This window comes from Olea europaea, chromosome 15 (assembly GCF_002742605.1).
Source record: "Olea europaea var. sylvestris chromosome 15, O_europaea_v1, whole genome shotgun sequence".
NCBI classification, from domain to species: domain Eukaryota; kingdom Viridiplantae; phylum Streptophyta; class Magnoliopsida; order Lamiales; family Oleaceae; genus Olea; species Olea europaea.
Window position 1 is genome coordinate 8,540,889 of NC_036251.1, and position 17,104 is coordinate 8,557,992.

Sequence of the window (17,104 nt, forward strand, 5' to 3'; positions counted from 1 at the left end):
GTGCACTCGCAACCTAAGAATTTCTTATACATTCACAGCTCAAATATGAGCCACTAAACATGAGAAGCAATTAGATAAATGCACTAATAATAAGGCTTTTTTTTTCTTTTTTTTTTTAATAAAAAAAATCAACATAAACCCGATTTTTACAAATTCTCACCACAGGCCACGGACTAAGCTAATAATGTTCTTACAAAAAACCTTATAAACTAATATTTAGCTTTTACTTTTCTAGTGTTGTGTTAAACGTTAATAAAAGTTCTGTATTAAAGTGTGACATGCCGTGTCGATTGTTAATCAAAAATCAATTCCATTTTGTCCAGGTAATTTTCCCTTTGGCTGTCTTCCAATCTATCTCACGAACTTCCAGTCGAATAAATCAGCTATACACAACGAATACCATTGCTTGAAAGAATTTAATGATTGTTTATGGCGATTACTACGATGCTTTTCTTCCCCTTCTGCGTAACACATCATAGCTTGGTAAGTAAATATTTTGCAGTCGAGCATACCAAATATGTAATTATTATAATTTATTAATCCTAACAATAATTTATTTATTTATTTTTATTTTTAATTTTTTTTGTGAAAATTAGTGTTTCAGGATTTGATCCAAAGAATGTAGAAAAATCTTCCTGTGGTATCAGAGGGAAGTATAACTTTAACCTGAAGAAAATGTGTGGAGCTGTTGGGGTTCCAATTTGTGATCGGCCTGAAAAGTATATTAGTTGGGATGGAATTTCATCTTACACAAGAGGCATACAAAGATATTGCTAAATGGCTCATCCGGCACATTAGGTAGGATTCATAGCTTATCAGCACTTAAAAGCACTACCAAACATACTGTTAGTCACAAAATTAACATTACATTTTCTGATGTGTATTACAGCGAAGATTCAAAATTGGAGTTAGTTTTAGATGGAAAAATATGAAGACAGACGTAAGACTTTTCAATCCAGAGAAGTAGAAAACATTTACTTTGAAATGACTTTCATGAACCGGTTTAGTGAGGAGAAGATGCCTGCAGCTTGATCAAACAAAGACGCTCCTTTCTCTTCCTGGTTTCCGATTCCTCCAAATATTATCTGACGATAACCAAAGGGAAAAAGTAAGCAGCAATAAATTTTCTTGGTTCCACCGTCCCAAAATAAACTAAAAAGGAAATGGAAAAGCACTTTTTCATCCCTCACTGATTGCTAAAATCAGTTTTACAAGCTACCTCATTTTTTCGTTTTTGTGGGAGGGTCGGGGCATTTTATGCATGGCGGGTTTGCACAGGGGGTGGGGGTTGGTGGAGCTTAGGAGATGAGAGTGACTGACCTCGAGTTCTTCTGCATCAGGACGGCTTATCTGTTCCTTGGCAAGAAGGTACCTGTTAGGCCTCTCCTTATCATCATAAAACACTTTCCATAACCTGATAGAAGAGCCAGAAAATGTATAACATTCTGACACGGTAAATTAACAAACAAAAACTCTCTTACTATGCTGATAGCTTAAAGAACAATGTAAGCAATAGGCTTACAAGTTGAAAGTTCGGGTTGAATGGTTACGAATAAATAATCTTATTTTATATAAACATTTCTAAGTACTTCACTGAAAAGTACAAATCCCTAGGATAAAATGAGAAAGACTAAATTACACAGACGTTTGACTGCCTATTGAAATTTATTATTTGTTAAGCTGGATGGCTTGCTTTAAACTGAATCAAAATACCATTAAGGTAAGAAATTCAGTGAAATATTCAAGTGTAAGCACTTTACCCGGGATAGCATCTAAACACAGCGCCAGAAGCAAGAGGTCTCATTGAATATACGACCGTGAAAGTGCTGTAAACAATGATTGATGAGCACAGTGAGTTAGATGTTTTATTCCACAAGAAAAAAATGATATTCTAAATACTACTTGTTCATGTTCTAAATTACTGAAACTTACCTTAAAAAGCTCCTGCGTAATCGGCGAACATTAATCCCGACTCCAACATCCTCACTAATAAGACGCGGGTTCCACATGATAAGAGGCCTAGGCTAACAATATGGTTTAATTTTAATGCAAAGAAGGGTTGTAACTGAATGCATTTTATAGATTAAAAAAACTGTATGCTTCTTTGAACAAAATGGAATGCTACTGTAGATTATAGTGACTCTCGCATATAACCAAGAAGGGTTGTAACTGAATGCATTTTATAGATTAAAAAAACTGTATGCTTCTTTGAACAAAATGGAATGCTACTGTAGATTATAGTGACTCTCGCATATAACCAAGAAGGGTTGTAACTGAATGCATTTTATACATAAAAAAATGTAGGCTTCTCTGATGTAGATTATGGTAACTCTTGCATGTAACCAAGAGGGATTGTAACTGAATGCATTTAATAGATAGATTTAAAAAAAAAAAAAAAAAAAAAAATATGCTTCTATGGGGAGAAAGGGTGGGGGGGGGGGGGGGGGAGTGAGAGAGAGAGAGTCTTGTTCTAAGACACGTACCGTGGAATCCTATTTTTCTTGCTTCAAGCTAGGACTTCTATAGTTTTCTATTCTCTTTTGACTTTGATTCTGATCTTCATCATGATTTTCAGATTGATTAGAATTCACTAGAAATGAATACAGTTATGACGCATCAAGTTTTACTTCAGCTAGGATCTGACATTTTCTATTGCTTTACTAGATACATTCATTAAGGAGATCTATAAGAACCAAGATTTTTTGCAAATTAACTACTGATCAGCTGAATTGTGAGGTTTCACTCAAAGTTCTCCATAAATAGGAGATGCAATAAGATATCTATCCATGGAATATCTTAATGATTTAATATCATCAAGTTTTGGTTTTGTTGAGAATCTCAACGACAACATTTATAATTTCCAGTAATGCTGCTGCTTGAACCTTTCTAGGAACCAGAAAAGTCAGAAAGTAAAATTGATTTGGTAAATATGAAAAGGGACTTGGACCATTAATGTTCTCATTTGAGGAGAACAAAAAACATCTTTTCTCTTCATTAACTAACATGGAACCTAGGTTCGCAAAACAATCATCTTATGAGCTAAGTAAAGTTTGAAAGAGAGAAGGGTGATAAACTTTGAACTCTGTTGTTCCATGAGTTTGTAGATTACATTATCGTTACATATGAAGAAATATTTTTCGTCTGAGACAAAGTGTGGTACGTCAGCAAGCTGTAGAATAAAAAAAAGTATAGTTTATTTAAAATTATGGAAGTCATCTTACTTTGGACTTTGGAGACTAAAAGGGAACTCGCCCCGTCCCCCCCTCCTTTCCCCAACTAAACTTTTGCTTATCATGGTGGATGCTATGCATGGATTCATGTACTCCCATGGATGAAAAATAAAAATGCATAGGTACCGGATCATCTGAGAGATCAGATGCAATTCTTTTGACGTATTCCAGCATCTGATAATCAGGAACCACCATCACTACAATTTCGTCTTCAGCATCCACGGGCTTCCGGTCACCTAAACTGGATAAATAAAATGCTAGAAGAAGAATTACATAACTGAAAGGATAAAATTGAAAAGGAAGGGGAAAAAAAAAAACTATATAATGGCGGCATTAGATCTTTTTAAGCTTCACAAACTCCCATCACCTCCTTATTTTCTGAGAGATTACTTCACTATCATCACATGAATACCTCAAAGCTAATTTTAGAATCCATAAACTACTAACCCACTCACCTAATGATCCGATCTGTCTATAGAAAATCTAATGATAATAAATTCCAAATAAAATATGCAAGAAATTCTCAATAGTAGTTTTGAATTTCTTTGATTCTTATTATTGACTATCTGCAGAAGGGTTATATGATTATAATGTATAAAGAGACACATTGTTGTCTAACTGAAATTATAAAATAGACGAGAGTGACTAAAGGTCAGAAAGGGGTGCCAATAACAGCACCAAAAATATATGCTGCGATTTTGTTTGTATCTAAGTCATACAAGGGCTGAATGGGAGTTAATTAGACTGTAACTTTAAAGTACATGGAAAACCCTGTAAAATCCCACACCTTATAATTTGATATCCATTTCAGAAAAACCTTATGAAGAATCTCATGCCCATGCATTGCTTTACCTGGAGAATCCAAAGGTGGCATCTTTCCACTGATACTTTAGAAGTGCAGCAGCACCAGCATCAGGAAATACAGCTTTAACTCTCTATAACAAAAAGTTTTTCAAATTAATCCAAAATGTGCATCCTAGTGTTTTAATCTCTAATGTAACTATGACTGCGCTCATGTTTTGAACTTCTCGTGGTCTTTTATAAGTGAGCCTCAATGCTAGTATTATAAAAGCAAAGATTCCCAGCCAACCTGGCCTCCCGTTGCTTCAATAAGTGTATCTAAGAATATCTTTGACAGCTCCCACAGCTCAGCTTGGGCTCCTTCGTCATCAAGAAACTGCAGCTGCGGGATTAACAATTCAACCTGTAGAAAAAAGAGAAAGCAATTTACCAATTGATTAAGATTTTGCAATTTTAAAAGTAACAGTTTAGTGAATACAAATGATTAGGCAATAAAATTTTCTGTTTTTAAAAAATTAGAAAACATGATTTACTTCAAGTCAGGATCAAGTAATGGTGCTCAGTTTTGCATGGCAAGTTCACAATCCTTGAACAAATGTTTAAAAAAAATGACAAGGCAGCCAAACAAAAATCCAAGTGAAGATAAAAAGTGAACCTAAAAAATAAAAAATATGCAAAAAGAAAATTCTTAACAGGGAATTTTGCAACAACATGGGCAAGTCCTCGATACTTACTATGGCTCTCATTCCTCCCGATGAAACAAAATCCGCAGTTGCTTGGCCCGACTGTTGAACTGCACCCTCCAAATTAGATGGCAAGCAACTGAAACACAAATTAATGAAAAATTTTACTTCGTTCAATTTAGATGCAGCTAGGGATATCAGGGAAAAGTGAATCAGTTTAAAAGCAGCTTGAAATTATTAATTGACATTATAGAAAGTGTTAACCTCTGGAAATGAAAAACTTGTTAAATTTAAGTTGAAGTATCCAGAACAGATGCCTGTTGAGTGTCCAAACTCTGTTTGGCAAAATTTATAAATCATTTTATAAATACTCAAAATTCATTTTCAACCACACATTTCAATTGGCTCACAAGGAGTATCAACTTATCCACCACTCTTTTTTATCTATCTATAAAAATTAAACAGTTTATAAATTCTGTTAATATAAAACCGAATTTACTGTTGGCCAATATGGTTCATGCTAAGCATAGGACTTACAATGGTACTTGTTATGATTGGAGGATATTAAAAGAAAGAAGTAACTGTTTATAATATAGTTTATTATCACTGAGATAACATTGATAAAAAAACTCCAAAATAACTTCAGGTAAATTTTAGATAATACAATGTCTGCTAGTAACACATATTTCCCCAATAAAATTGTGTTCTATTAGCACTCAATTTGATGAACCAGAATTCAAAATCTCAATTCAGTAGGAAGTTCATATAACTTTCCCAATACATCTAAATTCTCCATTCTTTCCTTAAAACTTCCAAATTAAGGTAGAGGTCGGTAGAGGTGACTATTTAAATTGCTATTCAATTTGAAAAAAATGTATAAGACTGACTTAATTTTGAAATTAACATAAACACAATGTAGCTAGTTTCACTAAACAAAACTCTAGTATGAAAATGCTTTCTTTTCACGCTGAAAATGTCAAAGCAAACTTCCAGTTTAATAGTTTGAAATCACAAGTTATGTATGTTCAATTTAGTCACAAGCATGCTAACAATCTTGAACAATTCAACTACATGAATCCACTAAAGGATGAAAAGTACCATCATCAATTGTTTTATTTTTCAAGTAAACCACTTTCAGTGCAATTATAAATTTTATGCAACATAAATACCAAATTAAGTGAATGATTAACTGAAAAACGAACCTGTCATCTTCTTCTCTTTCTTCGTCTTCTTGAATTGGCTCTGGGTCTAAAGAAGATAACTCTGTGAACTCTTCAAGATTTTCTTGGCCTTGGAATTTCTCAAACTTGGCATGTGTTCTCGAGCTCGAAATGGCTTTGTGACGGGAAATTCCACTGTACCCACAAGTGTTTGAGGGATAAAGGGATGATGAAAAATTGGGTGTGGAGGATCGTTTGGGAATTGAAGGCACGTAACAGGAGAGGTTTGTATACGTAGAGGCCATGAAATTCTGGGCTTCTACGACCATAGAATCTCAAAGCGTGGTGATAAGCTAAATTATGAACGGGTGAATTTCATCCTCTAGGTCCCAACTTTCTATTTGTAAACACTTGGTCCCCAACTTCTATTTGTAGCATTTTATGTCCCAATCTTTTAACACTTAGTACACTATTGCTATTAGCTTGATGAAAATTTCTATCGGGACGTTAAAAGGAAAAACTATACGCATGATGTTTGATTAAAAAGGTAAAATTGTCCAAAAAATTTCCTTATAATTTGGCCCCACATGACTGGATTTTTAGCTCTATCTTTGATTGCAACCGACTTAAAATCAAACCTTTCAATATTTATGGTTTCACATTTTTATCTATTGTATTTTACTTAAATATATTTCTTTATAGTTAATGGGGACACATTAATGAAAGTAAATGACTATCATCATTCGACTAAAAAATGTGGGATATGGTGGACAATGAAGTCTTTAAAAATTAATTATTTCTTCTGGATTACTTGAAGAAAGTAAATTCTACCGGTTGTGCAATATTATAATAACAATATAAATAAGTAAAGTAATCCTTTTAAAGTACTTGAGCGATTCAACTTGTGTTGTCACACCATCAAAAACTTAAATCTTGCAATTATGGCTCTAAGCCTCACTATGAAATCAATTAAAATCTTTTAAAATATGTATAAGGCAAGGATGTTTACTAGCTGAAGTGAACTGAAGATTGATACTGTCATAAATTTTCTTCCTCGGCAAGGACATTTACTAGTTGATGTCCATTGAAGATGGTTGATACGGTCAAAAAGTTCTTCCTCAACTCATACCCCTCCCTCTGCACTAAAACTTGCATGAAAAATGCGTGAAATATTTTCTCATACTTTAAGCGATAAATAATAAATTATGTTTGGACTGAGAACATAGAACCGTACTTATATTGAATTAAAAACATAATTTTCAGTCTCGCTCGAATATTAATATTTTTTTACATCATAAAAGGAGGACTTTATATTTCAATATCATGTAAATAATAATGAAGAATTGATAAGCAAATACAAGGGAATGCCCTAATACTACATTTGAAGAACCAATTAACTCATTGCGCGACTTTCGTGAATAAGCCCCGGAGCAGCTGCCATTCAGATTTCGGCTTGCGGTCTGTTAAAACTTATGGGACCAATTTGCAGAATCTGGAAAATTCAGGGGCATATTTGTAAATGTGGGGTACAGATTTGCAGAATAATGGGAATTTAGGGGCTGATTCACAAATTTGGGACAAGGGCTTGGCAACTCGGATTTAGAGCTTGTTTGGGAGTGATTTTGAAAATTGATTTTTTGATCGCTAGGAGAAAAGTGTGGTCCATCTGTGAGAGAAGAAATCAAATATGACGACTAGAATAGTGAAATAACGGTCGAAAAATCAATTTTTTGGACCAAAAAATCGCTTTCAAACAGGCTGTTAATTAGGATGAAGAAGTTATAAACCTCAATTTTAACCGTTGATGACCCCAAATCACACCAATTGAACCATTGGCTTTAAAAATTGTCACAAAACTTTTTAAGTGCAAATGTACAGTTATCTGTAAAATGCTATTTCCTGCACTTTATTTGTTTATGTATTAATCTTTTTCTAAATGAAATTAAATACATTTGTCTAAACAGACAAATAAAATTATTCGAATAATATTTCTTTTATTAAATTCTTAGATTCGATTTTAATACGTGGGCCATAAACCCGAGAAGCCGTTAACCCGACCCGTTACCCAAAATACAACGGTCCCGGCAAAGGAAATACATTTTATAGCCGTTAGAGGGAGCGCCGATAATCAAACGGCTCAGATTTTCCCAATTTTCAAACTCGATAGAAACACCTTTTCGGACCGTTAAGCGATTCATTCATCAACTGTACATTCTCTCCCTCTCTCTCTCTCTCTCTCAACTTTCGATTTGAGCTCTGAACTTGTTCGTTGTTCTTCGTTAAATTTTGTCAAGTTTCGCTAGTAAACAAACCTGTTTGAATCACGATCATGGACGGTACTCTCTCTCTCTCAGTAGTTACACACATCTATGCAAAGTGTATGTATCATCTAACTTTAAGGGGTTGTATTTGAACATATTAATCATACCCTGGAAACTCTATTTTTGAAATTTGATGAATGATAATAATGGTTCGCAGTTTCTGTTCTTTGCCTTTCGTATTGCCTTTTTAAAACTCGCAGTTGCTTATTTATGGAGAAATTTTATCTTTAGTTGTTCATTTTCCGTGATTTAATAGTTGATTTTTTTTTCTTGTTTACTTTGTCCAATTTCGTTTTTTCCCCCAAGTAGATTAAATATTTTCTTTGTAATTTGAATTTGTATCTCTGCGTTCTGCGTCTATTGAAATAAGGAAGTTCAGGCAATAAGGATAAAGAATAAAGAACCAATTAAGAGGGAATCATCTTCGTTGATTGGAGACTGTTTAACAATGGGAAAGAAAATATAAGAGGAATTTAAGAAATTCTTGAAAACTTTTGCATACATTTCTTTTGCCTTTTGATTTTTCTCGGACTAAACACTGAGTTTCCTGTGTCGGGCTTGGGTTCAGGACAATTTGAAGGATGTAGTGATCTAATGGATGACACAGTAGATACGTGTTATGCCCAGACCCTTCCGATATTTCAGAAAATTGAATATCTGAGCAACAAAGTACAGGTAAATTTTTGGTGACAGAGACCTTTTAATTTTTAAAGTATACTATTTGTATTTGACTCCACTTATTGCTTTCTTTCAGAACATCAGGAAGGATCATACACTTCTTAGCAATGAAGTGAAGGGCCTCGGTGTTGATTGTTTACTAGGTTCGGAAGCTTTTACCGCACTTCAGAAACTTAGTATGTATCATTATTCTACATTTTTATGAATTTCTGAGATTTATTCAGTATTTAATTTTAATGAGATGTTCGCTGCTTTGTATTGCTTAAAATGTTAGGCAAAGAACATGAACTACTGAAAAATACGTACCATGAAGAGTGTGAAGTGCTGAAAAAGAAGTATCTCGAAGAATGCTCAGAAAGAAAGCGGTTCTACAATGAAGTGATTGAGCTCAAAGGAAATATTAGGGTCTTTTGTAGGTGTAAGCCACTAAAACAAGATGAGATTGCAAATGGGTCCACATCAGTTGTTGACTTTGACTCATCCAGGGAAAATGAACTACAAATAGTTTGTCTTGATTCTTCCAAAAAGCAATTCAAGTTTGATCACGTATTTAGACCCGAGGACGACCAAGGTAACTTAAGAACTTAGCAGTACTGCTTATGTGATCGACAGAGATTTCTCTAACTGTGCTGTATAAAATGGATCATCACTCATTGCTATGTTTAATGCAGAAGCTGTTTTTGTTCAAACTATGCCCATAGTGACCTCTGTCCTGGATGGTTACAACGTGTGCATATTAGCCTATGGGCAAACTGGTACTGGCAAGACATATACCATGGAAGGAACACCAGAAAATAGAGGGGTAAACTACAGGACTTTGGAGGAACTTTTCAGAGCTTCTAATGAAAGGAGAAGTATTATGACGTTTGAGATATCTGTCAGCATGTTAGAGGTGTACAATGAAAAGATAAAGGATCTCCTAGTTGAGAACTCCAATCAACCTGCTGCGAAGTAAGTTTCACCAATTTTTGTCAACTAGCACTTCCTTTTATTCATGTTAGATTACTTTATGCGGGAAGCTTATGCAAATTATAAGAAAAAATTGTCTTTCGTGTCATAGATCAGTTTTCTTTATTTGAGAACTCCAATCAACCTGCTGCGAAGTAAGTTTCACCAATTTTTGTCAACTAGCACTTCCTTTTATTCATGTTAGATTACTTTATGGGGGAAGCTTATGCAAATTATAAGAAAAAATTGTCTTTCGTGTCATAGATCAGTTTTCTTTATCCCAAAGAGAAAGATAATAGTTTGTGCTCTGTTGTCTCGAAAGAAAGATTTGTCTGCTCGATATTAAGTTTAAAACTTCTATTCCCAGATATACAGCATTAATGATTCCTTGATTGAAGTTTAATGTGGATTTTCTTTTTCACCTCTCACTATCTATATTTCTCATTACTTTCTTCCTGCTTATTTTTGATTGTGAGAAATGATTCTGTTGAGAGGTTTTGGCCAGTTTTGATTGCTCTGTTTTAATCTTGATGGGGGTAGATTGCCTGGTTTGGTATTGGTACATTCAAAATGAAGCACTAGCTTATAGGAAATGAAACGATGAATACAATTTGTGGCTTTAATTACTTGCAATGTGCAATATGTGCAATTGAAAGAGACTTAATACTCTGAAAATGCAGGTTGGAGATAAAGCAATCATTTGAGGGTACTCAGGAAGTCCCTGGACTCGTTGAAGCTCGTGTATATAGTACAGATGAAGTTTGGGAACTTCTCAAATCAGGGAGCCAAGTAAGATCTGTTGGATTCACCAATGCGAATGAATTCAGCAGTCGATCTCACTGGTAATTTTTAGCAGCTTCCATATCTCTTTTTCTTGGTTAATCAATCTATTTTTTCATAACTGAAACAAATTTTAGATTAAGTAATGATGTGAAAGCATATCCACTTTAATCATTTTTGAACAGAAGTTGGTTTCTTAGTATATGGGGGTTGTTAATTTTATTTAATTATTTCTATTGCAGCTTACTGAGAGTGACTGTTGTGGCAGAGAATTTAGTAACTGGGCAGAGGACTAAGAGCCATTTATGGCTGGTTGACTTGGCAGGAAGTGAGCGTGTAGGAAGGATTGAAGTTGAAGGGGAAAGGTTAAAGGAATCTCAGTTTATCAATAAATCATTGTCGGCATTAGGGGATGTTATCTCGGCTCTTGCATCCAAAGCCTCTCACATTCCATTCAGGCATTTTGCTCTTCTCCTCTTCTCCGTGTTGTGTCCATGTTTATGTACTACAATATTACTATTTTGTAATCATTTGAACTTTTTGTGGACGAACAGGAACTCAAAACTCACCCATATCCTGCAGAGTTCTCTAGGTGAGCTACTTAAATTTTATAACTGTAGGGAATGTGAAATTTCCATTTTGATTGTATGGCTATTTAACTACAATATATAGAAGATCATAAGTTTGTCCTATAGAGTTTCATAGCTTTCCATATAAATAATTCTAGTTCAACTACAAATGCAGGAAGAGATTGCAAGACACTGATGTTTGTCCAGATCAGCCCAAATTTGGCTGACTTAGGAGAAACCCTTTGCTCATTGAATTTTGCAAGTCGCGTACGACGAGTTGAGCATGGACCTGCTCGCAAACAGACAGATCATGCTGAGATTCTCAAGTACAGGCAGTTGGTATGAAACAGCAACCTACCACAAGAATAATCTGTATGTTATATTAATAATAACTGGTGTGACTTGTGCTCTTCAATTTTTTAATAAACAGGCGGAAAAAGCAAAGCATGAAGAGAAGGAAATGAAGAAGTTGCAGGACAGCTTGAAGTCTGCGCAATTAAGGCTTGCTGCCAGAGAGCTTACGTGCAGGAGTCTTCAAGAAAAGGTACAACTAATACCCAATCTCGAAATTTTCTAGTAAATAATCGGCATACTGAATTTGACCATCGCCATATATGAGAAATAGTTCAAATTACCTTAATTTATGGTTTCTATCCTGATACAATTCAAATGTCCAACAGGTTCATGATCTTGAGAATCAATTAGCAGACGAAAGAAAAACAAGACTAAAACGAGAATGTAGAGCTTTGGCCTATGTTTCTACTCAGTCCTCAGCATTACCATTTCTAAGCCAAGAAGAAAAGAAAAAACCTCCTTTAGCTCCTGCAAAATTGAGGTTGCCACTTCGAAGAATTACAAATTTTATGCCCCTGCAGTCTCCTTTTCCCCCCAAAAAGAAGGGCCAGTCTAATCTCAGAGTTGTGGATAAGGACAAAGAAAATGCATCAAGAATCCTTGGAAACAAGGCAAAAGCAATTTTTGTACCAAGACCAGGTTCCATTGCTTCAGCAACGAGTCAGGCTTTTCAGCAGAAAAGAAGGGCTTCCATTGCAACCCTTCTCCTTGAGTCCAATTCAAAGATGACAACTCCACTACAAGGCTCTACAGCTCGATTAAGCAACAACCATGGTATGGGACGGCAAACATTTGTCTGGTTATACGGTGAAAGCAACACCTATCGTCCCTAGAAGTAGTAAATTTAGGAGGAGTCCTCCTTCACAGGCTGGTTCATGGAAGCCCAAGCATCCAACTGTTGTAGCATTCCAAAAGAAACAGTTGAGGTTAACATCCAGTTGTACAGTGGAAGCAACTCCAGTTGGCCCCAGAAGAAATAAATTTAGGGGAAGTCCTCCTTCACAGGCAGGTTCGTGGAAGCCCAAGCATCCAACAGTTGTTGCCCTTCAAAAGAAACAATTGGTGTGGAGTCCACTCACGTTGAGAGGCATCAAGGAAAATAGTAGAAAGTCGTTATTGTCCACTTGAAATGACAGCCTTTAACTTATGTACATTCTCTTCTGTAAGCATCATAGCATGCTTATTTGCTTTCTTTGTGTCCTGCTGTTGTTGATTCTCTTTCTACTGAAAATTGCCAAATGCCAACGCTTGTGGTTGTAGTCATATTGCAGTGCCATACTTGGCTGGTAGGTAGTTGTGAAAAGCAGTTATTTTACTTGGAATTTTTTTATGCAGTAAATCTGTTTATTTCTATACTTTGTTGTGCAGAAATTATAATACAAGTCATTTTCAACCTTTAATATTTATTGTTTTAGATGCCGCATAACTACTAATATAAGCAAAATAGAGATGAGAGAATAGTGGGAATACTGAAATTTATTTGCCTTGTTTTTATAGGTTTAGTCGATAAGCATAACTCGCTAATATGAGCAAGGTGAGTGACAAAGATGTAGACCATAAATGTACCTTTAATAAGAAACCATAAAAACCGTTTTATCGAACTCGTGTGAATAGTTTTTAGTTTAGTAATAGTAAATTGGATTCATCATGTAAGGTGAGTGAGAAAGGCGTCAAGATTTGGACATCCTTAGGCTTGAATGGTGTTTTAACTAAAAAGAAGACAAAAGTTGAGCCATGAAAGAGTCGAAACGAATAACAAAATTTCAACTCAAAATATCATATGCTTGAGGCACTTTCCCCTTTTCTAAGGGGGTAGCGTATCTTTCTTCAACTTGGAGACATGATTAGAGAAATTAGTGTACTTGTAGATAATGACAAATTAACAATGAAAAAAGCATTGTTCATCTCAAATAGGCCAAACATGATGAGAATTAAGGCATTCTATGACAGTTAAATACCGGAATAAAATGAAATCTGTTATGCCTCAAAACCAAGGCTCAAGAAGAAGCTCGTGCCTCAAACTTAGGCTCAAGAAGCCCAAACAAAAGGCCCAAGCTCCTCTTCATCAATAATCAAATCGAAGTACTATATAAGTGGCTGAAGCCCACATTGCTGAAGCAAAAGCCTCCTAACCATAAAGGAGCATCTTCCATAAAGGCGCATCTTCCATATTCACTTTTCCAAATAGATCTTCTATATAAAGATTCTATTCGAATGATTGATGTGATCTATGTAATAAGTGATATGCCAAAGTCTTGTCAACATAGTTTGTAGGGTGGCTACTTTCTTTAGGAGTATTAAATACGTCACAAGCTAGTGAGATCAAACTTATAATTAGGATATGATGCTTCGGTTAAGAAGATGAAACCACGTACCTCTTCATCCAATGGACACCATTTCATTACCACTATAAATACCACCTACTTGTATCATTTGAGAAAAATGCGAATGCATCAACTATAAGCTATATATTCGCTCCTTTCAATTTTTTTTTTTGTTGTTGTTGTTGTTGTTGACCGTTCCTTATCATGCAATTTCGCTCAGATATCTTGCGCGTGCCCAAACATACTTGTCTCATGTTATCAAACTTTTCCCACATTCAAATGCGAGATATTATCGGCTAATAATCTGTCTACACGTGTTAGAATTAGCTTGCTTGGATACGGGCTCAACAAAATCCATGACACATAATGAGTCCTAGAAAACCTCATTCTATAACCACTTTGATATTAGCTGTCGTAGAAACTCAAGGTTCTTTATTAAAGAGAAAGTCACCCCTATGTTATTCTCCTAGAAGTGCGAGTCGTCATTTGTTATTTGGATCCAACCCAATCCATAAAATAGTCATAGTTTATATTTTTGGAAGATTTTGGTGTCAGTAACCCGTGCTCGTTAGGGTTTGGGATTGAGTGCATGGTACTCTTTTGTATTCTCTCATTTTAGCCCCCATTTGGCCTCCATTAAATTAAATTAAAATTTTCTCTCTTCTATTTTCAATCACACAATCTTGCATAAAATAATATTACACATAAATCGAAATATTATCCTTATTTTTCAGCCATTCATTTTCTAAAAAATATTATTTCACCCATTATAACATGAAATAATGAGAGGCCAAATGGGGGCTTAATTAGTGAAGTTCTTGTCATCGTCCATTTGAACCCTTCTACACAACAAATGGTATAAGTTGTAAATTAATATTACCATTGAGGAACCTAATAAGTTTGGTATCTCTTAAATATTTTAATGTACGACAATTTTTGCTGGTTGAAAAATAAATATTCTTTATATGAGATATGTGACAGAGATTTTTACTAAATTAAACTAATTTTTCCCTTTTTGAGTTGAAATGGATGAATCAAAGACATCAAATATTTACCATAAATACTTATTTACACCGAATTATAAAAGATTTTGAGGTTATTTGTTGCTTCTGGTGCACGTTAATAAATACTACGATAAAGAAAAAAAAAAGAAAAAAGAAATGTTGCCAAAGATGACAAATTAGTGTGATCTTTTTATTGTTTACTACTACTCTCTTCTTCACCTATATTTTAAAAGGTCAATAGATAAAGAACTGAACACGACAATCAGAACTTTTGCTTATCTTATTTGGAACGTGTTAAAATGAGAAGAAAAAGTATGCTTTTAACATCACATTACAATTAAAATAATGCTATTTTATATAAACAGTTTTTCAATACCAAAGATATCCAAATATCAGAGACAAATCATTATGTTTAAAAAAAATCATATTAACATTCCCAAATTTTTAGTTTTAATTATCACACACAATCTGTGACTACTTTTTGAGTCATATTATCATTTACAATGAAGTTGATGTACCTAAAAATGCTTTTGTGAACAAAAATATGAAATTTTCTACAATAGATGATATTCTCAAAGTAAACTATAAGAATAGAAACTAATATGTCATAGAGCTCGTTAGACTTAATTTAAATATTATTCATATAAATTTACATTTTTTTCTTTCCTTACAAGTTGTATCGTTTGTCTAAATCAATATATTTAGATGAATTATATATGTATAATATTTAATTACACAAAATAGTTATTTAAAAGTAGATCAAAAGGTGTATTATGATGTTAGTTTGAAATGCTACAATGAATAATATATATCATGAATATATCATTCTAATTACGTAAACAAGATCATAATTTAATAATATATTTTGAAGGTATATAATATTTAAATGAATGAACGTATACTATTTTTTAGCTAGATTTTACTTAAATTATAAAAATAGTATATATTATGTTTAATATTTTATATTAGTTTATTAGGAATTTTTATATTAGTTTGCATATATTATGCATAAAATAGGATTAATAAAAAAACTTTTAAAATGATTTCTTGCCTGATTTGACAACAAATTATATTTTTGAATTTTTACTAGCATACATATTTATAATTAGGTATAAAAAAAAAAATCTTTAAGGCTTCGATATTGTCATAAAACTCAAGTATGTCTATGATATAATGATATTGTCTCCATATTAAAATGTACAGCTATTTTTTAGACCTTTTTAATTTTCAATGATATAAATGTGCGTATTTACTATCATTTTAGCATAAAATATCTTCTCCTCCTCCATATGAGAGAAGGGAGGTTAATGGAGTTTTTAGGATTTAAAATTGTTGAAATGAAATCAAATGACTCCTTCAACCCTATTTAGACTCGAGATCGTGTCAACCCAATATGAAAAACTCATTGTTTACTTCCCAACACCTTTCACTTTCACTTGATTGACTTGACGTAAACAATAAATAACAACTAAGACTATAAATAATAACTAAGATTACGCACACATGTATTTCAAAAAATTTAAAAAGGAAAATAGGTCATGCAACCAACTAATATACTTAAAGATAGTCCACCACAAATAGTGGCTATAAATTGTAAGAGGAACTATTTCGGTAGTACCCAAAACTCATTTTGCCATACTAATCTAAGTATTTTTTTAATCTATCGAATAAAAATAGAATATACTTGAAGTTCATACCATAAGCAAACGCGTGCGTGCTATATGAGTTGCAAATGGTCTTCGTCATTTGTATGTGCATGAAGAGTTTGAAGATGGATGAGATATTCCTAATACTGGTTTTGGACAAAAGCTAGCGTACTTAGAAGATGACAATCACTTTGAAACCAATCATGAGCCAAAAGATATGTTACCCGATGAATGAAGATGACGAGCATGGCGAGATCATACTAAATTTAAGCTCCTAAGTTATATTGGTTAAATTTATCTTTTACTCTTCCACTTGATGGAAAAATGGCCCCCTTCAAAGTCTATTTCTTATGTTTTTCTGCCTATGTGAGGTTCGAAAAAAGAAAGAAACGAAAAAAGCCATACGCAAAAAAAAAGTAAAAAAAGAAAAAAAAATGAAAAAATGAAAAGATGAAGGGATTGAATTCATCCTAGAATTTATTCCTAAAATTTGAGAACAGTTTTACTCTTTTAGTTTCTATATCTTGAAGGATTTGTCAAAATTTCTTCTATGATTCCATGAGTTGTGAATTTTCATTCTTGTGAGCTTTCGAAGATTGCTTTTTG

General features: G+C 33.8%; 3 protein-coding genes and 1 long non-coding RNA gene across 6 annotated transcripts in view; 2 read left to right on the plus strand and 2 right to left on the minus strand.

Annotated features, from left to right (window-relative positions):
- Window positions 1-161: 161 nt before the first annotated feature.
- LOC111410049 lies at window positions 162-927 on the plus strand. The gene is made up of 2 exons (XR_002705605.1): window positions 162-483; window positions 597-927. It is a non-coding gene; the product is annotated as an uncharacterized LOC111410049 (long non-coding RNA).
- LOC111410048 lies at window positions 771-6,218 on the minus strand. The gene is made up of 9 exons (XM_023040208.1): window positions 5,917-6,218; window positions 4,766-4,853; window positions 4,321-4,434; window positions 4,083-4,165; window positions 3,357-3,471; window positions 1,933-2,024; window positions 1,761-1,826; window positions 1,321-1,414; window positions 771-1,085 (listed from the first exon to the last, which is right to left on the minus strand). Exons 1-9 carry the CDS (start codon window positions 6,201-6,203, stop codon window positions 975-977), a joined length of 1,050 nt encoding a protein of 349 aa, XP_022895976.1. The 5' UTR covers window positions 6,204-6,218; the 3' UTR covers window positions 771-974.
- Window positions 6,219-8,059: 1,841 nt separating this feature from the next.
- Window positions 8,060-12,924, plus strand: LOC111410050 (kinesin-like protein KIN-14S). 3 transcript variants are annotated; one of them, XM_023040211.1, is made up of 11 exons: window positions 8,060-8,210; window positions 8,764-8,870; window positions 8,950-9,016; window positions 9,148-9,444; window positions 9,545-9,824; window positions 10,502-10,663; window positions 10,844-11,059; window positions 11,156-11,193; window positions 11,346-11,509; window positions 11,601-11,714; window positions 11,851-12,924. In XM_023040211.1, exons 1-11 carry the CDS (start codon window positions 8,204-8,206, stop codon window positions 12,355-12,357), a joined length of 1,959 nt encoding a protein of 652 aa, XP_022895979.1. In that variant the 5' UTR covers window positions 8,060-8,203; the 3' UTR covers window positions 12,358-12,924. The 3 variants fall into 3 exon arrangements, with proteins under 3 accessions (XP_022895979.1, XP_022895978.1, XP_022895977.1); XM_023040210.1 differs by having other exon boundaries at window positions 8,062-8,252; window positions 8,950-9,049; XM_023040209.1 differs by having other exon boundaries at window positions 8,062-8,210; window positions 8,950-9,049.
- Window positions 12,369-17,104, minus strand: part of LOC111411183 (putative UDP-glucuronate:xylan alpha-glucuronosyltransferase 5) — a 7,450-nt gene continuing 2,714 nt past the window's right edge. Inside the window, exons 2-3 of the mRNA XM_023041740.1 lie at window positions 12,469-12,568; window positions 12,369-12,419 (exon numbers count right to left, since the gene is read on the minus strand). Coding sequence (XP_022897508.1) covers window positions 12,369-12,419; window positions 12,469-12,568 — 151 coding nt within the window. The remainder of the gene's footprint in view (window positions 12,420-12,468; window positions 12,569-17,104) is intronic.